Source organism: Neophocaena asiaeorientalis, unplaced genomic scaffold, assembly GCF_003031525.2.
Source record: "Neophocaena asiaeorientalis asiaeorientalis breed wild unplaced genomic scaffold, Neophocaena_asiaeorientalis_V1.1 scaffold515, whole genome shotgun sequence".
Taxonomy (NCBI): domain Eukaryota; kingdom Metazoa; phylum Chordata; class Mammalia; order Artiodactyla; family Phocoenidae; genus Neophocaena; species Neophocaena asiaeorientalis.
Window position 1 is genome coordinate 2,381,581 of NW_020175829.1, and position 24,131 is coordinate 2,405,711.

At 36.3% G+C, this 24,131-nt stretch overlaps 1 protein-coding gene across 2 annotated transcripts in view; it reads left to right on the plus strand.

Annotated features, from left to right (window-relative positions):
- The window catches only part of POLK (DNA polymerase kappa), a 73,381-nt gene that overhangs the window by 6,637 nt on the left and 42,613 nt on the right, over positions 1-24,131 (plus strand). For both annotated transcript variants that reach the window (XM_024732776.1, XM_024732777.1), the window contains one exon: positions 22,760-22,923. In XM_024732776.1, the coding sequence (XP_024588544.1) occupies positions 22,768-22,923 (156 nt within the window). In that variant the 5' untranslated portion in view covers positions 22,760-22,767. The remainder of the gene's footprint in view (positions 1-22,759; positions 22,924-24,131) is intronic.

Below are 24,131 nucleotides of genomic sequence, written 5' to 3' on the forward strand. Positions count from 1 at the left end.
ATAGAATTCCTTTTTTGATGGGCAATCAACATTTTTCATGTTTTGCTATTACAAAAACACTATAAAGAAACACTAGTTTAACTTTATTTTTGTGCACTTGTATAGCTCTTTTTTGGGGGTAAATTCCCAATAGTGGGCTGCTCAAACAGAGAATATTTTACAGTGGGAGACTATCAAATTGTCCTCGAAAAAGTTTGCATTAGTTTACGCTGCCCAGTAGTGTGTCTGAGTCCTTCCTCCCCGCCCTCCCACCACCCTGCCCTGCCCCAATACTTGAAGACAAAGGATGGTGGTAGGATAGCATTTGAGCAAGCTATTGGAAGGAGATAATGGTAGGAGGTTACAATTTCAGAATGAACCACATTGCAATACTTCTATCAGTGTTTATTTTGGTTGACCAGTTGGATATTATACTATTATTGATCTTATCAAGGCTCTTTGACTAAAGGAATCAGAAATATGTTTGGGGTAGCTCAAATAAGAGAATGTTATTGTAGAGATCTCTGAATCCTCAGCTGGGCCGCGTACACGTATTTCAATACTTGGAAAATAAGGATTTGGTGTTTTTCTATTCATCTCTGGGGCTTCATGATATCTTTCATCTCTATGTTCTTGTGTTCTCAATCTCAGTTTATTTGTCTCTTCAAATTTCATCTTGCATGTTGTCCAACTTGTTTTAACTACCTGTCAGTTTCAGGGCTCTCTCAATGTCTCTTAGTTCAGATTCTTAAAAGAAATAGGTAGTTGGCCAGCCAGTGCTCTACTCAGCTTTTCCCAAAAGTGTGGAATGTAAGTCTACTTCTTCTGTGGTTTGTTGGGAGTGGGAGGCCAACTGGAAACAATAGGCATATCTAGTATATATAATTTGCATTATATTCTAACTGTAGTGGTAAGAAAAGGGGCATTCTGAGGAGAAAGAATTATTTAACGTATGTGAAAATCTCATTGTCAAGCACCACACAGATATTAATTCTTTTCAAAGGCATAAGCACATACTAGCACATGATAAATGGTTAATATGTGCAGTATTAGACTGCATATATTATTTTGTTCCACTAAAACGTGAGTTTAAAATTTTTTATCCACTTTTTTTCTAATTTTAGTCCCCAGAGTAGTGCTCAGCACATAGAAGGCAGTCAATATAATTAATATATTTTACCTTATCTTTCAGTTAATAATTTAATTCAACAAGCATCTAATATGCAGGATATTAATGCTGACTACTGTGGGTAGTTTTTGTTGTTGTTATAAATTTATTTATTTTTGGCTGCGTTGGGTCTTTGTTGCTGCACGTGGGCTTTCTCTAGTTGCGTCGAGCAGGGGCTACTCTTCATTGCGGTGCACAGGCTTCTCATTGCGGTGGCTTCTCTTGTTGCAGAGCACGCGCTCTAGGTGCGTGGGCTTCAGTGGTTGTGGCTCACGGGATCTAGAGCGCAGGCTCAGTAGCTGTGGCGCACGGGCTTAGTTGCTCCGCGGCATGTGGGATCTTCCTGGACCAGGGCTCTAACGCGTGTCCCCTGCATTGGCAGGTGGATTCTTAACCACTGCGCCACCAGGGAAGCCCTGTGGGTAGTTTTAAAATCGTGACAGATAAAAAAAAGAGCGAGGGTTGTGGGGGTCTGCATTCAAGGAGATTAGAACAAAAAACAAGATAAGAAAGGTATACATGTAACTATAGTATTTTGTAAGTTAAAAGCAGGTAACTTTTACTCCTACCACCTGACAGTGATAAATCCTGTTCTCTAATCGTGTTATCTAATCCTACTTCTACTGGATCTCTGTAGGCCACCTGCTCCAGATCTTTTTAGTGAAGACAATGGTTATTTGGAATTTCAAAGGAAAAAAGGATTGTCCTCGTTTGCTGATCTCTTTCCACCAAGTTATCATGTAAACTGTTTAATGAGTCTTGTCACATTAGAAATATTATAAATTGGTAGATCTTTTTATGGCTTATAACTCTGTGTGTGACATTCAGCATGTCCCCTAAATGAAGTTCAGAAGTTTAAAAGATTTAAGAGCTCCTCTGCAAGCCTTTTTCCAGTTTAGCCTGTACTACTTGCCCTTTTGAATGCTTTTTTTTTTCCTTTTCCTGTTTTGACTATTAATCAATCATATTAGCCTGTTAGGCTTAGTGTTCCTGTCAGGCCTATTAAAGAATCGTGTAGTTTCTGCCACTATGGTGATTCTCCCTGAGTTCAGAGTGAGCAAGCAGACACTCCCTGGGTGAATCCTAGGGCTTCATCCTTAATAACCATATGGCTTTGGTTGTGTATTAAATAAATGCTAAGTTAATAAATGGCATTAGTATAACCAGTCTTTTTATTACTATGTATATCCCAATTGTTGTGGTGTTATATGCATTTGTAAAATGATATTTACATAAGTATATCAAAGTGGATATTCATTTATGTAAAATGTGAATGCGTCTGTGTCCATTTCTGATGATGTAAGCACCAGTTTCAGAAATATTAGGGGCTACAAGAAACTTGCATGTATTCATCTTTTATGACATTATACAGAATTCTTTTGTGATATCTTTGTGAGTGTATTCAAATAAGGAGGTCGTATACAAACCTGTAAAGTGAATGTAGGAATATTGAGGGCATTGCTCCCCAATGTATCTTAAACTTTTGAGTTGGTGCAAAAAAATGATTGCATTTTACCTGTCAATAGTCAACATCTGGCCTGCCTATCTCCCAAATTAGTGATTTTCTCTTAGACTTAGATCTTTACAGGTATATTCATATCCAGTGTAAGTAACCCAAGTGTACCATCTAGGAATTAACTTAATTAAGGATCTGTCAAGTTTTTTAAATAGTTGAACAAATTTTCTGGTTGCTGAGAAAAATACCGAAAGCCGATCATAAAATCTAGTTGAGTAAAAGGAGCCTTGTAGTTAATCTGACCAGTTTATGTGCATTCTTTATGTATGAATGGTCCCCACAGCCAGACAGCTGCAGAATTTCTCTCCTTCTTATATATGCTGGTACTATTTTTTTTTCCTCATTCCTCCCCTTCCCCTGCATTACTGTTGTTTATATGTGTTGTGCATTACTATTGTCTGTCACTATTTTTCTTCCTTTTCTGTTCTTCCTCTACTGTAGCAGTCATTGGCAGTAGTGATGGGAAAAGCAGAGGAGGGAGTAGGTGAGAAATAGTGAGAAGCTGGAAGAAGTAAAAGCTGTAATAGAACCTTCATAACATGCTTTCCATCCTGTTGTAATTGACTTATAGGAATAGTGAAAATTATGTTATGCCCATTCTTAATTCTTACTTCGATCCTTTTTCCCACCTCACTAGCTCAAGAGCCCTGAAAATTCTCACCATTTTCCCCAGCCCTGTGACTGCTCCTCATATCTTGGTTTCAAATATAGGCTTGATGTCCTTTTACTATATCCCAGTCTCATATTTTTTTCCTCAATTATGATTCTAAATGATTAGTAGCACTAAGTTAGGTTATCCCTGTTGTGATGATGGATATTTAACTAGGCATTGCCAATATTTACCTTGCTTACTTTCTTTTTCTTTGCTCTGTTTCTAACTCCATTTGGATTGGAAGACTTTGTTTTATTGACATCAATTATTATTATTATATTATGTTCATACTGCTAGGACTTGCCTGTTACTCTGATCCTTAAGGTGAGTTTGCATATATATCTTAGACTTCCTTGTGTGTTGATTTTTACCATTTACCTCTCCAAGGACAACTTTATTTGAGGGGGGAGGGGGAGGTTCTCACTGATACCTTAATACACTGCATACAGCTACTTAGGAATAAGTCACATCTCATGGACAGTTCTAACATTCAGCATTAAGACTGATTTCAGAAACAGAATTTCGAAGAGCATGTAGGCTATCCTTCTGTCCTGTTTCCTGTTGTTCAGAGGAAAGCCAAGTCAGGCCTGTTCTAAGCAGAATTATTCTTTCTTACTGTTGAATAAAATTGAAATTGTATTTCATTATCTTTTATTTGTATCTATTTGGTTTCGTGGGTTAAAAACTTGTCAGGGGTAGTTGTCATTTAATAGGTTTCACTATAACAGTAAAAAATACTTTAGTCTAAAAAGTACATAGTGTACATATGTAATAGGTGAACAGGGATATTAGTGTCCACTCTCTGCATGTATACATTTCCTTTCTGTTTTTCTCCCCAAGGTTTTGAGTCTCTAACTTTTAACCTCTTTTCATTACATTGAGAAATTACATTGAAAAATTATTTTGTTGATATGTTAAAGCCATACTATATAGAGCATTGTGGTATTCTTAAGTATTGGTAGAATCTTCATGATAGTTATTTTGTAAATGTGTTTGCTTCCTGTTTTTCTCCCCACCCCTTTCATTGTTTCACTTTTACTGTAATTTCAGGTCCTCTTCTTCTTAGTCAAGTAAGATGAAAAATATTACTATGGAATATGCATGCTGTTATGGTGATATAGTTTATTAATATACAGTTATCTTCATTTAAAGTATTTATTAAAGAACTTGCTATATGATGATCCTGATTAAGGTGCTGTAAAAATGAGATATATACGACATCTTTCATAGATTCATTATTTTCTAGCATACAGAAATGTATGTCTAAGAATGTAGACAATAATGCTAGACTGTTTCAAAATATAGACAAAAATAAGTAATAAAACTATTGATATGTTTTTAACAGTTACATTATTATTTAAGAGCAAGTAAAGCTTTAAAATTACCTGTCACATAGTGAGTGTTCAGTATATATGGATTAATCGAATAAGTTTAGTTGGTTGATGATTGAAGGGAAGTTGTAGGAATTGCAGTTAACAAGGCCCAGGAGAAAAATCACTAAGCACTGTTAAAATTCATGAGAAACTAAAGAACCAAATTCTATCATAGTTTTTTTAAGAAAGAAGTATCATTTGTTAAGGACCTACTCAATGTCAGACATTGTTTTAGGTTTATTACATTTAGTATTCATTTTTTCACAAAAATTCTGCAAGATAGACATTATCCTTATTTTACATGTAAAGAAACTAAAGTTTAAAGAAGTTAAATAAGTTGTCCAAGGTCCTAGCTAGTAAATAGTCTAGCCTGGACTTTTGAACTTCAGAGACTTATACTATGTACTTTTTTTTTGCGGTACGCGGGCTTCTCACTGTTGTGGCCTCTCCCGTTGCGGAGCACAGGCTCCGGACGCGCAGGCACAGCGGCATGGCTCACGGGCCCAGCCACTCCATGGCATGTGGGATCTTCCCGGACCAGGGCACGAACCTGTGTCCCCTGCATCGGCAGGCGAACTCTCAACCACTGCGCCACCAGGGAAGCCCTATACTATGTACTTTTAATATATATACAGTTTTCTCAGTATCCTCTGGGGGTTGGGTTTGTTTCCAAGACCCCAAGGGTGCTCAAGTCCCTCGTATAATAGCAGCATAGTATAGTTGGCCTGCCATATCTGCGTTCCACATCTGCGGATTCAGCCAACTGCAGATGCATTGGTTGGTTGAATCCCCGGAGGTGGAAACTGCAGATACCGGAGGGCCAACTTTATTTAGACAAACAACAACTATGATTAGTATTATTAAACATTTAAGCACCTGTTACTTTCTAGGTATGTTGCATACTTTTTCTTTAGTTTGACAATTTTCTTAAAAGAAAATTCATCCACACACATTTTCAAGCTGCAATAACATATTATGTAGCCAGTCTACAATTTTTTTCTATGACTGATAACTAAAGGAGTGTGTTTGCTAGCAAGACTATGTTCTAATTACCCATAAATAATTTTTTAAATTAATTAAATTTTTGGCTGCCTTGGGTCTTCATTGCTGCACACAGGCTTTCTCTAGTTGTGGCGAGTGGAGGCTACTCTTCATTGCGGTGCGTGGGCTTCTCACTGCGGTGGCTTCTCTTGTTGCGGAGCACGGCTCACGGGCTTCAGTAGTTGTGACTCGTGGGCTTAGTTGCTCTGCAGCATGTGGGATCTTCCCGTGAGATCTTCCCGGACCAGGGCTCCAACCCACGTCCCCTGCATTGTCAGGCGAATTCTTAACCACTGCACTACCAGGGAAGTCCCTACCCATAAATAATTTAAGTGATCTCTAGAGCCTGTTGCAATCATCGTTTTGTCCAATGTTGATAAAGGAGTTATGTATTGATTTAACTCTTTTGTATCATGAAAAGTAGTAATTTGCATTTATTATCATTTTATTTTTTATGTTTTGGAGTAATTTATGAATAATCTTGAAAAGTAACAATAAAGGGATAGTGAACAACATTGTTATTAGAAATTGTAATAAAAATCAAAACTTAGTAAACATAGGTTTTTATTTCATATTTTCCTGAAATAGGTAATGTCCTTTGAAAGTAACTCTAGCTGCTCATCGACTTTTATGCATGATCCTGGAACTACCCATTTAAAAAATAAAGATCCCAGGGCTTCCCTGGTGGCGCAGTGGTTAAGAGTCCGCCTGCCAATGCAGGGGAGACAGGTTCGAGCCCTGGTCCGGGAAGATCCCACATGCCACTGTGCCTGGTGGCGCAGTGGTTAAGAGTCTGCCTGCCAATGCATGGGAGACAGGTTCGAGCCCTGGTCTGGGAAGATCCCACATGCTGCAGAGCAGCTAAGCCCATGCGCCACAACTACTGAAGGCTGTGCTCTGGAGCCCACGAGCCACAACTACTGAGCCTGTGTGCCACGACTACTGAAGCCCGCACGCCTAGAGCCATGCTCCGCAACCAGAGAAGCCACCGCAATGAGAAGCCCGCGCACCACAATGAAGAGTAGCCCCCACTCCCTGCAACTAGAGGAAGCCCGCGCGCAGCAACGAAGACCCAACGCAGCCATAAATAAATAAATAAATAAATAAATATCCCAGATTTCACATGCATCTTTAATAGATTCTAGCTTATCATTACTTCTGGCTCTTTATCTTGCACTTAGATCATCCAAATACAATGACATTAAAAACTTTGACCTCTCATAATCTTGTCAAAGAAAAAAAACATTTTCTTTCCTTCATAATTGTAAAACATTTTCATTTTTATATTTATAAACACTAGTTAGAATGAAGGCCAATAAAGTTTTCACTTCTTCACCATCTATTTCTTTCCTATCCCTTTTGTATAATATCTGCATTAAGCATTTGTGCACTTACAAACTATATTAAGTAACAGTGCACAAACATCGTAAAGGCTGAAAGAACAGTGTCATACATCCTGTTAGCAAAATGGGATATTCCAAATTCTTGTTGCAAAATATGCTGTGATGAAGTCCTTCCTGTTGAATGACAAGCTGGGTGGGAATGCCATATTTGCTTTTTATTCTTAAAAGTGAATTGTTTACTCATTGATTTTTGAGTTTCAGAAAATATATCTATTTGAATCATCTGAAATTTCAGTCTGAGATTTTGCTTATAAAATTAATTTCACCATCATTATAGTTTAGAATGCTATTAATCTCTTTACATTTATCTTCTGATTTGTCTGATAATTGTGAAACTCTTCTGTCAAATTTCCTCTTTTTGCCAGTATGGGCAGAAAATGAAAAATTTAGAACTCTCAACTATGTTTAATGAAAACTACAAAAAAACAAGCCCCCCAAAACAAACAAACAAAAAAAAACCCTGCAAAAATAGTGTCTTGGGGCTTCCCTGGTAGCGCAGTGCTTGGGAGTCCGCCTACCGATGCAGGGGACGCGGGTTCGTGCCCCAGTCCAGGAGGATCCCACATGCCGTGGATCTTTACTTTCTTTCAAAGATATGATACTATGGGCAACACAATAAGAAAACTGAAGAACAATGTAATAGTGATGATTTATTTTACTACTAGATCATCTTTCTAGATGGTTCCATTCCATTTTCTTATTATTTGAAAAAATAATTGATTAGTAATGATTAAATAATTCCTAGGATGATAAAATAACAAGATATAGGAAGAATAAAACCCCTAAGATACCATAAAATATCTTCAGTTTATAGAGATCACCATAATGTATCTTCAGTTTACAAAGGATTCAAATAGATCCATACAGAAATTGCAAGATAAGGTGAATTTTATTCTCATAAAAAAAGAATAAATTTTTTTGTTCTTTGGAAGATTCCTAAGAAGGAATAAGATTTGAAATATCAATGCTTACAATAAACTTGCTCAAAGAAAAAAACTCGAAAACTACAATTGAGTCTAATAGATCTTTGTGGTATACCAAGAGTTAATATGACCACATTTCTAATCTTATTTCATAACCAAATCTGAACTAGTTAGAGTAATTAAAAAAAAGTATAAAGTATATAATAAATATCTGACCTTAGGGACACCTCAATAGGTCATTTTTGTTAGAAATATCTAAAATATTAACAGAATTTTTCGGTTTTTTCACATAAAAAATGCATGGCTATCAGGTATATCCCATTGTAGCAAGCATTTCACAGTGGAACCATACTTTATACATCATGATCTAAGAGGATTATCAAAAATCAACCGGAATTCAAGGGAATCAATGACCAACATGGGTTATTATTTACTTTAGCCTCAAGCAGACATATTAAAAGATGTACGAAGTAAAGAAACGCTGGTAAATTCCAGAGGCAAAGCCCTTCTCCACAAAGCCCTTTGCTTCTTTCTAGGGATTATTGCTAGTTTTTTATGGAATGAGAACCCAAACTATATTGTGAGTAAGATTAGTATAATGCTTGATATTTCGGGTATATAATTCAAATAAATTTTGTAGGTCATAGTCTTGGAAAAGAAATGTTGGGAATTTTTGAAGCCTTGGAAAGCATTTTTTCTCTTTCTCATTAGGGGAAATTTTAGAAAAAGAGAAAAAAATTAAATATATGCAATATGAGGGTAGGAGGGGATGAGGAAGGCAGCCCTGCTGCATATCAGAGACAGAGAAAACCTTCAGATCTTTAAAAGGGCAGATGAAGAGGAAGCAGGAGTAGAAGGAACTGTTCACGGAGAATATAGGAACCTGGTCTAGATCTGTCCTTTGAAGGAAGTTGTGTGTCTAGGCACGTCATGACCAAACTGTTGAAACCAGAGATTAAGAGGAAAAACTTGAAAGCAGTCAGAAAGAAATGACACATCAAATATAAGGAACAACAGTTTGAATGATTGTGGTCTTAACAGATACAATGGAGACTAGAAAACAGTGAAGAGACATCTGAAAAGTACTGAAAGAAAAAACTGTCAACTCAATTCTGTGTCTGATAAAAATATCTTTCAAGAATGAAGGTAAGGGACTTCCCTCGCGGCGCAGTGGTTGAGAATCCACTTGCCAATGCAGAGGACACAGGGTTAGTCCCTGGTCTGTGAAAATCCCACGTGCTGCGGAGCAACTAAGCCCACGTGCTGCGACTACTGAAGTCCGCATGTCCTAGAGCCCATATACCACAACTACTGAAGCCTGCGCACCTAGAGCCCATGCTCCACAGCAAGAGAAGCCACTGCAATGAGGAGCCTGCGCACCGCAATGAAGAGTGGCCCCCGCTCACCACAACTAGAGAAAGCCCACATGCAGCAACGAAGACCCAACACAGCCCCCCCCAAAAAAAAAGAATGAAGGTAAAATAAACCTACTGGCATCTTAGGCAGTATTTATATATTTAGTGTACAGATTTAAAATGTGGGCTCTGGAGACAGAATCTGGATTTGAATTCCAGCCTGGACACCTCCTGTGATCATGGGTGAATTACATAAATTCTCTAAGCCTCAATTTCCTTATATATTTTACTAATATTTGCTCTGTTGGGATAATATCTAAATTAGTGAATAATCATGAAGAATAAATTAGAGAATGCTTCTCAAGCAGTTAGTACCTGCCTAGCATATGGTAAGTTGTTAGAAAATGTTATCGTTTATTCATATTTTCTATTTTCATCTGTTTTATTTTTTCCCCCAACTTTAGAGAGTTTGGTTGACAGTACTGTAAAAGAGAAATCATTTTTGCTGCTACTTTGACTTGTACCAAGACCATACCTAAGAAGCTCTCATTTTCAGAGGAAGTCTTTCTTTTTATGAATAATGCTTTCCCTTTATTTCATGTGTCACTTTAGGGAGAAATATAGGACCTTTTATTTATTTATTTATTTTTGTGGGGGGACAAGGTTCTGGTCTCAAGATACAGTCAGTACCCATTTTGTTTTCAGTTTCATTAAAGTACAATTAACTTTATTTTTTTTAAAAAATGTTTATTTATTTGTTTGCAATGGTTCTTAGTTGCAGCAGGCGGGCTCCTTAGTTGCAGCTCCAGGCCTCCTTAGTTGTGACATGTGAACTCTTAGTTGTGCCATGCAAGTGGGATCTAGTTCCCTGACCAGGGATCGAACCAGGGCCCCCTGCATTGGGGAGTGCAGAGTCTTATCCACTGTGCCACCAGGGAAGTCCCTAGGGCCTTTTATTTTGATAATTGATTTTTATTTAAGTTATTAGGTAAGACAGTGCCTGGTAAAAACGAACTGTTTATTTTAGTTGCTATGATTATTGAAGAAATTGCCCTTTGGATCACTAGGAAGATCTGCATTTGATCCCCAAATGCATTTTTCTTTGTATAGTGTTTCTCACATTTCAGGATACTCTTTCAAAAGTTCCTGGTTTTTAGAAAAGTCTGAATGAACATCATATTTTCATAATTTTATTTTAGTTTTCTTGTTATTATTTCATATTCTTCATCTGAAGACTTCCTAGGCTTTTAGAGAGTTTTCAAGACCATGATGTCATTTAAAAATAAATTTAGACCCTAACTTGTGCTTTCTGTTACAGTGAATGTATGATATTTTATCTATTATCATTCACACCACTTTGATGTTACTTCCATATCAGTCTACAAAACAAGTACTCTTCTTTTTTTTTTTAATTTTACTAATTTTCTATTTCATCTTCATTGTATTTATAGTGTAGTGGTTAAGTGTGATGGCTTTGAAGCCAGATCTGAAATAGTTGCAAATCTCTATGACCTTATCTAAGACATTTACTAAATCTGCACTTATGTTTCCTCATCTCTCCAGAAAATTGAATAGGATAATGCATGTAAAACACTGTAAGATCCAAATACTAACTTTTGATTGCATTTAAAAAGACTTAACTGAGGTGTTACCATTAATTTTATTGCTTCCTGTATATTAATCTGCCCATCAGCCACTCATTCAGCATACATGTATTAAATAACAGGCTCAGTGACCTAGCACTGTACCAGTTTTTGCCCTCTTGGAAGTTTATATTCTAGTTGTACTAAGTATAAAAAATACTGCCTAAATTTTTTTGCACAGATTCTAGGACAAAAAGTTATTTGGCATAAAAGTTACTTAGTTGATCAGTTTATTAGTATGTTTTCAGTTTACACCTTTATTCAAATGAAAATGGGGAGTTCCTTGGTGGTCCAGTGGTTAGGACTCTGGGAACTAAGATGCTACAAGCTGCGTGGGGCAGCAAAAGGAGGAAGGAAAGAAAGGAAGAAAGAAAGAAGGAAAGAAGGAAAGGAAGTAAGGAAGGAGGGAAGGGTAGAAGGAAGGAAGGAAGAAGGAAAACAGCTGTTTTAAAGCACTGCTACTCAAAATGTGGTCTGTAGACTGGTGGTATTCCATGCTGAGATAATTACAAAATTTGATAGTAAGCTGTAAATATATATATATATTTAAAAGTATATATGTTAACTATCTCACCGTTTCCATGCATCAAGAATCCTGGTGGGGCTTAACTGAGTGCCTGTGGCTCATAAGGTTGCAGTCAAGCTCTTAGGCAGGGCTGAAGTCTTATCTGAAGACTTGATTGGAGGAGGATCTACTTCTAAGCTCACACACATGGAGCTCCTCGCAGGGCTGCTTCACATGGCAGCTGACTTCCCCAGAGTGAGTAATCCAAGTGAGAATGAGAATATTCGAGATAGACGTCACATTGTTTTATAACCCATTCTTGGGCGTGACATCTTATCACTTCTGCTGTATTCTGTCTTTAAGAAGTGGGTCATTGAATTGCACATAGTATTTTTTTGTTGTGCCTTTTTCTTGTTTTTCCTAGCATCTGTGAAGTATTATTAAAGATAATTATTTTAGTAGTATTAGGAAATGGGTATTTCATTTATAAATGAAATTTTGTTTCTTGTTGTACTTGGCAGTAAAGAAATGAGTGCTTCACATGCCTCAAGCTACTGTCAACACTTGACCAATTTTCATAATTTTATATCATGTGCAGATTTAATAGCAGGGTTAGTTAACCATAATTTACTGGCATTGGGCAGGGGCTTTTTGGCAAAAATATTAACTTAGTAGGTTTTACAAATATGCTAATGTCATTATGGTTTAAAATTCTGAAATCTGATAAATTGAAGTTCTCCCTTTAGTAAAAACCAATACTTTATTTTAACAGTTTATAATTATAATCACATAGCAAGAAGCCAGATTTTAAGTCCCAAAACAAGGTTGCTATTAGTCTTAGCTCTAAACCTTTGAGTAAAGGAGGTAACAAGTTATGTGCTTCTAATCTCTGTTGAAATAAATGGATGCTGTTTTCAGAGTCTGCTTGACTCCCAACCTTTCAGGCTGGTAAGGAAGGTAGAAACATTTCCAATGATTATTAGATTGGAAATCAAAAAGAAAAATTCCATAAGGAAGCCAAAGCAAGCGATTCATTTTCCTTTTTTAAAGAAAATTACGGTGTCCTACAGAGGCAGAGACATCTTGCTTACCTGTGAAGGTTATATAATACAAGTGCATTTTTAGATTAAGGGATGAAAATTATTTGTTAATGTGAGCATTTAGCAGATATTTACATTTTTAGAATATACATGTTCTAAACTAGAGTTCCAGAGATTGTCTTGGGAATATTCTGGAATTTAATTAAAAACCTTACTCTGAAAACTTGATTTATTCTTACAAGTATATTAATGTGATTTTTTTAATATTAAAAATGCATTTATTTGTCAACCTTCATTAATATAAAGTATTTCTGTACATATTCTAGACAGTAATATATGTGATTTTTAAATCAGCCATGCCAAACATGACAGTACATTCATACAAGTTAATCATTATGAGATTGAATTCAACATTAGGTATTAATATTGAAATTTCAAATATGTCTAGACTTGATTACCTTAATATTATATTCATACACTTAAGGTAAACTAAAATATAATTGCTTGGCATCTTGACTTGAATTTTAGGATCATGTCAGTGGTATAGCCTTAAATGCCATGAAGAATATTCCCTTTTGGTTCACTGAGTTCCACAGGATCCAAAGGGTGGGTGCCATTTGTTCTTTCCAACTTCCCTAAAGTTAGGTGGCATTTTTTGTGTATGGAGATGAGGGAGAGTGTGTGTGTGATTTTTTTTCACTGTCATTTATTGAGTAATGAAGATTTTTCTTATTTTTCTATCATTTCTCAATCGATTACAGGCTCATATTTACAGCCAGGCCTGTAGGCTTCATCACATTTTAGAGAAATAAGTAAGAATGAAAGTGAGAGGAGAGACTCCACATTTGTTGCATGCATACTATATGTTTACTGCACTGTGGGCTCTTATATATCACACATTTAATCCTCAGAAACCCTGAAAAGTAAGTTTTGCAGAGCAGAATACCAAGATTCATACACCTTGAAATCACATAAATTGCCTAAGAAGACACAATTTAGTTAAGTTTCACAGTTTAAGTTTCAGTTCAGGTCTTTCTGGCTTCAAAGCACATACTCTTTTTTTTTAAATAAATTTATTTATTTATTCATATTTGGCTGTGTTGGGTCTTTGTTGCTGCGCTCGGGCTTTCTTTAGTTGCGGCCAGTGGGGGCTACTCATTGCAGTGCGCAGGCTTCTCATTGCAGTGGCTTCTCTTGTTGCAGAGCATGGGCTCTAGGCATGCGGGCTTCAGCAATAGTTGTTGCACGTGGGCTCAGTAGTTGTAGCTCACGGGCTCTAGAGCACAGGCTCAGTAGTTGTGGCATACGGGCTTAGTTGCTCCACAGCATGTGGGATCTTCCCAGACCAGGGCTCGAACCCATGTGCCCTGCACTGGCAGGCAGATTCTTAACCACTGTGCCACCAGGGAAGCCCCCAAAGCACATACTTTTTGCACTGTGTCAAAATTCCTCTTAGAACTGAACTCTTTTTATTAAGTCTTCTGAATATTAAAATAAGCAGTTAGCATATTTAGATCTAGTTATAAAAAAAATAGGTATGAGTAAGTCTGGACTACTTTTGCTTATATGGGTTAATAACATTAGTTAACATAAATGACTTATTGTATAAGAGATGATAGTTTAATAAATTATTCTAGCTCAGTGTTTTGCAAGGGTTTTTAAATTTATGCTCCTTTCACAAACCTTCCTTTAATGTTATTTGATGCTTCAGAGCAAATTTAGTATCACTAAAACCAAATCATTATTACCCCCCCATTTATAGCATATAACCCTGAAAGAGATCATCTCATCAAGAATAATTATTTTTGCTAATTTAATATAAATTCCAGATCCATTGTTATCAGATGCTCTTCTATGTCATGTCTATTTAAATGTATTTTCATAACTATGTTAGTAATAGTTTACAAATAGGTTGTTAATTTTTAAAACCAAAGTTCTTTTAACAGAGTATAATCTGAACAAAAGTCAGATACTTATGGAGTTTTTTATTTATTAGGGTGGGGGGGAGGCATGTGGATATATTTTAAATCATTTTGGGTTAACTACTACAAAATCACAACTTCTTACTAATTTTTTTTTCCTATGATTGGCAGATTTTCTGGATGTTTAATTTAAGTTTTTGTTTCTGGTTTTCCGGCATGTATGAGACCAGGAAGAAAACATAATAATAATGATTTTTAGAGCCTGACTTCTTATGGAAACCATCTTTTAAAATTCATCAATAGTAAACAATTGTCAGCTGAAAACTGTTAGTTCAGTCTTGGAGTTGGTAACAATTTCAGTATATATCAGTGTTCACACAGGTATTTCTAAGGAATCAGGAGAACCAAAGAAATGAATGTTATTATTAACTTTTCCTTTTCTTTAGGCTACCTATTCTTTTACTTTAGTGATAGAATATATATGAAGAAATTATAAGAAAGCTGTACAGCATTTGTAGAACAAAGATTTAAGGAAAAGTTTGTGATTTCATGTGAAAGGGTTACGTTGCTAAAAATATTTTAAACTCCTGCCGTAGACTGTTAGAGCTATGAGAAATTTAAGAAATCAGCAGTGGATCAAGATTAGGGCTCAGAAAAAATTGGAGCCATTTGGCAGAGGGGGTAATTGAAGTGATCATTTTCCCAGGATAGGAAAATAAAATAATATCCTGTACAACTCTTTCTGACTTTATTAAATATTTTCCTTCCAATAATATAGGAGATAGTATAGTGATAATATAATAGTTGAAATTTCCTACTAGTGGTGTAACCTTCCCTTATTATCCTGGCTTCTTATGCAATTCTATATTAAAATGGTAGCATTTGAGATTGTAGAATTTTTAAAATTATTACAGTACCCAAATGGTACCACAAGAGAACCTTTTCCTCCTTTTCTAAGACCATATGTATTCAACTATCCCTGAAGGTTTGTATGCTTTACTATATACCTCAACTAAAACAATTAATCTGTTTGGTATCACGTCTACAAAAGTAAATATTTTTGCTGACTTGATCTAATACCCAACGAAAGAACCTCTTGGCCTACCTCCTTTGTGTGAGTATAAACAAAGTTTTCCTTGTTAAAGAACCTGGAAGACTTTTTACAAAATATGCAACTCATCATCAGAATAGGAATGTATAAACTGAGCTTTGGGAATTTACCTTTGAACTGATTTTTTTTTTTTTTTTTTTTGGCCACACCACACAGCATGTGGGCTCTTAGTATCCCAACCAGGGGTCAAACCTGTGCCCTCTGCATTGGAAGTGTGGAACCTTAACCACTGGACTGCCAAGGAAGTCCCTGAACTGATGTTTAGTTAATGTGTTTTGTATCAGGATATAGTTCATTCTGTACTAAGAAGCAGATAATTTCAATTTATTATTCTCTAAGTGCGAATGTTATACATCTGTAGGATTATGTAGAGTGTAGGGTTTTTGACTGCCTTCTGTCTCATTCATCTTTGAAATAAATTAAATTAATAGGCAACTCAGGAAGGAAAAAGACAATTGAAGAGAATATATGCATGGTTCTCTCTTAAAGAATAGACCTTAAATCCTTGGTGAAAGGTTGAGGGTTTTTTTGGCCAAGCCATGTGGCTTATGGGATCTTAGTTCCTGAACCAGGGATTGAACCCAGGGGACAGTAGTGAAAGCGCCAAGTCCTAACCACTGGACCGCCAGAGAACTCCCAACTTAAGTTTTCTTTTAACATACATCCCCTTGGTTTAAGATCTGTGGGGTTACATAATTTCTGTTATTTCAGTGATACACATAAATTTTTAAATATTGCAGATAATCCTATCTCAAATAATTTTGAAATTTTTGTACATCTTATTTTGAAAAGATATAAAAAACTAAAGCTAAAAATACAGAGGTGCCTCTGTACTTTAATTCCCATCATATAGAAATTGTAGAGACTTCCCTGGTGGCACAGTGGCTAAGAATCCGCCTGCCAATGCAGGGGATACAGGTTCAAGCCCTGGTCCAGGAAGATCCCACGTGGAGCAACTAATCCCATGTGCCACAACTACTGAGCCTGGTCTCTAGAGCCCGCGAGCCACAATTACTGAGCCCATGTGCCACGGCTACTGAAGTCTGTGCTTCTAGAGCCCATGCTCCACAACAAGAGAAGCTACTGCAATGAGAAGCCCGTGTGACGCAACGAAGAGTAGCCGCCGCTCGCCGCAACTAGAGAAAGCCTGTGCACAGCAATGAAGACCCAACACAGCCAAAAATAAATTAAATAAATAAATTTATTTTTTAAATGTTAATTTCTTTAAAAAATTGTAGGCATGCAGTTTGAGTATATATGTTCATATATGTGTGTGTAAAATAATTGGAGAGGAACATGTTAACAAATTAATCTGTTAAAGTCTTGAGGTTGTGATTTTTTAATTTTCTTGAAAATTTAAAAAACTTTTTTATAAGAAATGAAAATGAGGTCTTCCCTGGTGGTGCAGTGGTTGAGAGTTCACCTGCCGATGCAGGGGACGCAGGTTCGTGCCCCGATCCGGGAGGATCCCACATGCCGCGGAGCGGCTGGGCCCGTGAGCCATGGCCACTGAGCCTGCGCGTCCAGAGCCTGTGCTCCGCAACGGGAGAGGCCACAACAGTGAGAAGCCCGCGTACCGCAAGAAAAAAATAATAATAATAATAAAAAAGAAATGAAAATGATAAAGAAACTTTAAGTCAGGCATTAATTTGGAAATTACTACATTAAAATTAGAGTAATATTCTTAATTTGATACATTTAATTCACTGTATTTAAGTGTAGATTGTAAAAAGAACATTTAACCACAGTCTGAAGTTTTATAGTGGGTGCTTAATCTGTTCAGATATTAAATATTTGAACATTTGAGGGATTTAAAAATAATATTTGTTCTTAAGACATATAAAGGTTTTCGGGGGTGGTGGTGGTTATTGAGTTTGGTTATTTACAGTATGTTAGAAGTAGGAAGCAAGCTCTGTCTGGGAGCCTACTATAGTTCAGTTTTCCCTCCTCCTCTTTCCCCTCTTCCTTCCCCTCCTGCTTGATCCTCTCCTTCTCTCTCTCTGTTACCCTTAGTATATTTTACCTGTTTCCTGGTAGATTAATTCCAGGTGACTTTGGACAATATGCTAAGCACTTTTGATACTGTTTACATAGTTTTGTGTGGTTTTTATACGGAGGAGGAACCCTACCACAGAAAACTTCTTTCTTAGAATTCCTTCTGAAAAATTCTAATTTTCCTTTCTTACTATCACCAAAACAGAGGTTGCCCTTACATTTTTAAACTGGTAACCAGAATAGTCAGTGGTAGAATCAGACTGGAAGAATTTGAATATTTTCAGAGAAAATGTGCTTTTAAACCAATATGCTAAACCACAGGAACCCAAAGTTCTTTCCTTTGAGGTGTGCATTACTGTTTGTGCAGCTTCTGAATTGAAGTTAACAGACTGTATTCTGTAATATTGAACTATAAAAATGTTTGACTATTCTCTTTCTCAAAAAATTTTTTTGTTTGTAAGTCACAGTTATATCCATTCATAGACCTTGGGACTATATATGTGACTATATGTGAGTGCATAGTAATCGTAGGACAAATACTTCTTTGGAAGCAAAACAAAATTCATCTATATGATCTGTGAACATTAGCTTTTTCTCAAGGCTGCTCACAGTGTACCCTGTTCCCTTTTAGAGTCTCTTTATCTTAAAGAGCGAAGTAAGAAAAGTAGGACTAGTGATTTTCACAGCTCTGGAAATTTGGCTTAACTTTAATAACAATAATAAATAATAAGTATTGATTGTGAGTTTATCATGTACCAGACATCATACTAGGCACTTCCATTATATGCTGTCCGTACAAAGCCATTTGAAGTAGTACTAAATCTCACTTCCCAGAAAAATATGGAATTTATCATACTTTGTTATATTATGTGATCATCTCTGCTAGAAGCTCCCCCTTTCAATTTGTGGACTTCTAGATAAAGAAACTCAGCGCTAATGGGAAGAATACAGATAACCAGTGCTAATGAGAAATTTTAGAAATTTGAAAATAACAGAAATACTAACCAATAACAACAAAAGCAGACTCACCATAGTAACACAAATGATAGTACCAAAAGGAACTCATAGAGATCCAAGTATACTAAAACTTAGTATGTTGTTTATTACCTTTGTCCATTGATTTTTGTTAGATTTAGATATAATTGAAAAATATTAATCAAACAAATTAAATTTAACAAAGTAACTTAATTTCCCAAAGTAGAAATACCAGCTAGAATTTTTTAATATTAATGGAGCCTAGCAAGCATTCTAATATGTAAATTCAAAATATTCTTATAAGAGAAGTCCTGAAAGCTTTAATGATCCAATTTAACCATGAAATATCATAGGAAAATAAGGCTTATAAAATCAAAAGTGGTTAAGCTCATATACTTGTCCTTACATATGTAATATTGAAGTAAGGGAAAACAAAGTATTTTTAAATTAACTTCAGAAAAGCAGTTTTTCTCCCAATCTTTTAATGTGATTATGTGAACTTACTATGTGAATAAAAGAATGAGAAAATGATATAAACTGAGTTTGATCATTTAACAAATGTTTATTGACCACCTACTCTGTGCCAAGCACTGTTTGAGGCATTTGGTATACATCAGTGGGGGAAAAAGTTCCCTGCCCTCATGGAACTTACATTTTCACAGGAGAGGTAGACAATAAACATAATAAGTAAGTAAACTATGAAAAGCAATGGGGCATTGGAAAGAGGGTGTAGGAGGGATAATCGGGCTACAATTTTAAATAGGGAAGTCAGGATATGCCCTTATTAAGAAGGTGACATTTAAGCCAAGACTTGAAGGAGATAAGGGGGTTTAGACAAGAGGATATCTGGCCAGAGAACCCTCGAGGAGGAAGGAACAGCCAGTGCAAAAGGCCTCCAGGTCAGAGTGTGCCTCGCTGATTTGAGGAACAGCAAAGTTGGAAAGCAGTGAGCTAGGGGGAGAGTATTAGGTATGAGGGTAGACAGGTAATAGGGTACAGGTAATAGGGATAGACAGGTAATAGGGATACAGATTCAGTAAAGATTTGGGGTTTTATACTGGAGTGAGATGAGGTGCCATTGTACAGTTTTTATTAGAGGAGTGATATGACCTAACTCATGATTTAGAAGAATCAGTTAGGCTACTGTGTTGATAATTGACTATAGGAGGGCAAGGGTAGGAACAGAGACTATTTAAGATTATTGCTGTTGCAATAATCCAGGCAAGAAATAATGGTGGTTCAGACTAGTGTGAAAGCAGTGAAAATAGTGAGAGGAGGTTACATTCAGGGTGCATTTTGAAAGTAGAGCCCACAGGATTTCCTGACAGTTTGGATGTGGGGTGTGATAAAGAGGAGAGTCAAGAATCACTACAAGGTTTTTTGCATGAGCAATTGGAGGGGATTAGAGTTGCCCTCAGCTGAGATGAGGAAAGCTGAAATTAGAGCTGGTTTTGGGGATGGAGGCAGATGAGAAGGTCAATTTCAGACTTGCTAAATTTGAGATGTCAGGCAGGCATTTGGACTAGAGCTGTAAACTTGCAAGTCATTAGCATGTAGATGATAGTAAGTCTGTGCCCGTGAAACTGGATGTATGTTACCTGGTGATGGGGCATCAACAAGGCAGCAAGGTGGGAATTTCCTGGCGGTTCAGTGGTTAGGGCTCCGGGCTCTCACTGCCAAGGACCCAGGTTTGATCGCTGGTTGGGGAACTAATATCCCCACAAGCCACTCAGTGCGACCAAAAAAAAAAAAAGGCAGCAAGGTAATGAAAACTAACTTTTACCTATCTCACAACTTTGCCTGGCGCCAGTATTGCTGGTAGCCCAGTTCTTCTCGCCAATTAAGGACCAAAACCAATTCTCAGAGTTTTGGGGCTAAGTCATATACTGTATGTGAAGTAGTAGGCATTCAATAATTGTTTCTTTTCCTTTCGTACATTTTAACATTTAAAGGACAAGGCAGCTTAAATGTAGGATGTCTGTATTTAGCCTCTTCCCTCTTCAGTAGTGTTGGTTTGGGGAAATTATGAATGAATTACATTCACCTGTTTTACTAGAAAATGATAAATTATTGGATTACTAAAGCATAAGGCAAAATACAGGATAATATTAGGCTGAATGTGAAAGCTGAAGAGAAATGAATTCAAATGATAAGAACAGAAAATCAACCTATATTCCCTTAGGTACCTAGAAACAACATCACTAGTGGTTCCAATACTTTAGGGCACACTGGAATTATTTGGGCATCTCTTAAAAATACTGGTATCTGGCTCCTACTCCCAGAATTTCTGATTTATTTGGTATGGGATACAACCTGGCCATCCGGCGTTTTAAGATCCCTCCAGACATCCCTCTAATGTGTCACAAAGTTTGAGAACTACTGTGTTATTCACTTTTTTTGTTCTAATGGGACTGTCACTAATAATCACAGTATTCAAATTTCCTTCCATAATTTATTTTATTCTTTGCTGGTGTCAAAAATGGAAGCAGCTATCAAGAAAAGGTCCTCTTGAGGTCATTAATGCTAAGTGAAATAAGTCAGAGAAATTCAAATACTGTATGACTCACTTATATGTGGAATCTAAAAACAAAAACAAAAAACAACTCACAGAGAACAGATTGGTGGTTGCCAGTGGCAGGGATGGGGTGTGGATGGGAGGGGTGAGGGATAGGGGGATGGGGGAAATAGGTAAAGGGAATCAAAAGGTATAAACTTTCAATTATAAAATAAGTCATGGAGATGTACAGCATGGTGAATATAGTTAATACTGTATTGTATACTTGAAAGTTGCTAAGAGTGTAGATCTTAAAAGTTTTCATCACACGAAAAAAAAAACAACTATATATGGTGATGGATGTTAAATAGAAAGAAAAGAAAAGAAGGGAAGGGTAGAGGACGGGAGCGGTGGGGAGGGAAGGTCCTCAAGGCAGAGTAGAATAAGTGAACCCTCTGTAAATCATGCAAATGAGAAATCACTGCCATAATTTGTTGTAGATTCATGGCAGATATTCACCTGGCCATTTATTTGTAGTATAAGTGAGCCCCAAATTGGAGGTAGCTGTGATGTCATGGTAGCTGCTTTAGACTTGGAGTAAGAAGACTTGGATTGAAATCCTAGTTCTTTTGCATATTATCAGATAATTATCACAATTGCTTATTATCAATTATTATCATAATTACCCATTGTGATGGGCAATTCACTTAACCTTCCTGAAATTCAAATTCCTTTCTCCCTAACATGAGAATGAGCAAGTCTACTTTGCATGGTTGTAATAATTGTTTTTAAAAGTGAATGTATGTGAAGGTAAATTATAAAGAATTATATAAAGACACTAAAGAATTATTATTTGAAATTAATCTTAGAAGTGACATAACATTGTAAAATGTAATGATTTCCTGGAAGTAGATAGATATTTCTTCCTATATTTTTTCACTGATTTAAGAGTAGAATTCTGCAAACAGTAGGTAATAAATGTTTTTGATCTTAATGTTAGGCATGGAAACTGTTATTTTGTATTTATTTCTTATACAGTGTATTAACTTGGGAAAAACATGAACTGTCGGACACAGATGTTGTCACTTATTATCAAATTTGTGTTGCTAGGCATGTTCTAAAACTTAGGTTTCTTTTCTCTTTATATTGGGAATAATAATATCTAGCTTTGGGCTTCCCTGGTGGCGCAGTGGCTGAGAGTCCGCCTGCTGATGCAGGGGACCCGGGTTTGTGCCCCGGTCCGGGAGGATCCCACATACTGAGGAGCAGCTGGGCCCATGAGCCATGGCCGCTGGGCCTGCGCTTCCGGAGCCTGTGCTCCGCAACGGGAGAGGCCACAACAGTGAGAGGCCTGCGTACTGCAAAAAATAATAATAATAATAATAATATCTACCTTTCAGGGCTGCTGTGTAAAATTCAAGTGTAAAGCACCAAGCATAGTGGCTAGCATAGGTTGGCAGGAAATGTTGATTCCTTTCTTCCCTCCAAGAGTATGGTAATCTTGGAATAATAATTTTAAAATCTGAGTAATAATTATTTCTCCATAGCCAAAAAATCTTAACTGTCATTTTTATTTTGCTGATTTCTATATCATTTTAACTTTTAAATGTCCACCCCTCTCCCAAAAAAGCCATTTTAACCTTAACTTTTTTTTTTACTTTAAGTTTACACCATGGATAGCACAGAGGAGAAGAATGACAGCACAAAGGAGAAGAATGACAATTACAAAGATGATCTTCTGCTAAGGGTGGGACTTAATGATAATAAAGCCGGAATGGAAGGATTAGATAAAGAGAAAATTAACAAAATTATAATGGAAGCCACAAAGGTATGTTTCTTTTTTCTTTAAATATCTTTAATTTAGTAACTTTTTAACTTTCTGTTTAAAAGAAAATTAGTATTTTAAATATCCTTTTAATTATAATTTTAAATATTTTAATATATAAAATTATTAAGCTACAATGCATATAGAATAAGTTCCCTTCTCTTCTGTTGCTTTTGCCATCCAGTTTTCTACTTCACATGCACATAGTATGCATGTTAAAGCAAAATAACATATATCTTCTTTTTTCACCCATTTTTTTTCACCCCAATAGGAGAATAGTACAATTGTGGTTTATTTGTTTTTATTTCAGTTAATATATCTTTGAAGTCTTTCTGTATGAGAAACTAGAGATCTTCATTCTTTTTTATGCCTGCATATGTGGATATCCTATACTTTATTGAACTAGTCAGAATCTTTATGGATGGACATATAATAAGTCATTTCTAGTCTTCCATTTTTACAAACAATACTATAGTGAATAAGCTTGTATTTCATAACTTTACATATGTGCAAATATAACTATAGGAGAGAGTCCCAGAAGTGGAATTATTCCACCAAATACATATAGCATGAAAGAATATATGCATGTGCAGTTTTTAATTAATTGTGCAATTGCCCTCCATAGTAGTTGTATCAATTTACATTTCCACTGCCAATATGTGAGAGTATGTTTTACCATGCTGCAACCATACCAATGTAGTGTGTTACTATACTTCTGGATTTGCCAGTCTATGGTAACATAGGGTCACATTAATTTATATTTCTCTTATGAAAAGTGAGATTGTACATCTTTTTCATATGTTTAAAAGCCACTTATATGTGTATTTTTTACACACTGTCTCTTCTTACCCTTTGCACAATTTTCCATTGGATTATTGTTTACCTTTTGACTTTGCTCATGGTAGTTTAGTCCTGTGCAGTAGTTTTTCGTTTGCTTCTTTTCACGTACTTGAATTAGTTAACTACATATGACTTTCTCCAAGATCATAAAAGAGTTCTTTAATGGTTTTTTTTCTACCATTTGGGGGGTTTCATTTATGTATTATGAAATATCCATGCAGAAAGGTGTAAAATTTAAGAGAATATCCTTATTCTTAGCAAATGCATGCTGATAACTGCACCAACTTACTCTCAAATGATTTAGCCAAAAAAAGAGGGTGGAGAGAGAAAGAGAGAGTGAGTGTGTGTGTATGTGTGTGTGTGCGCACACA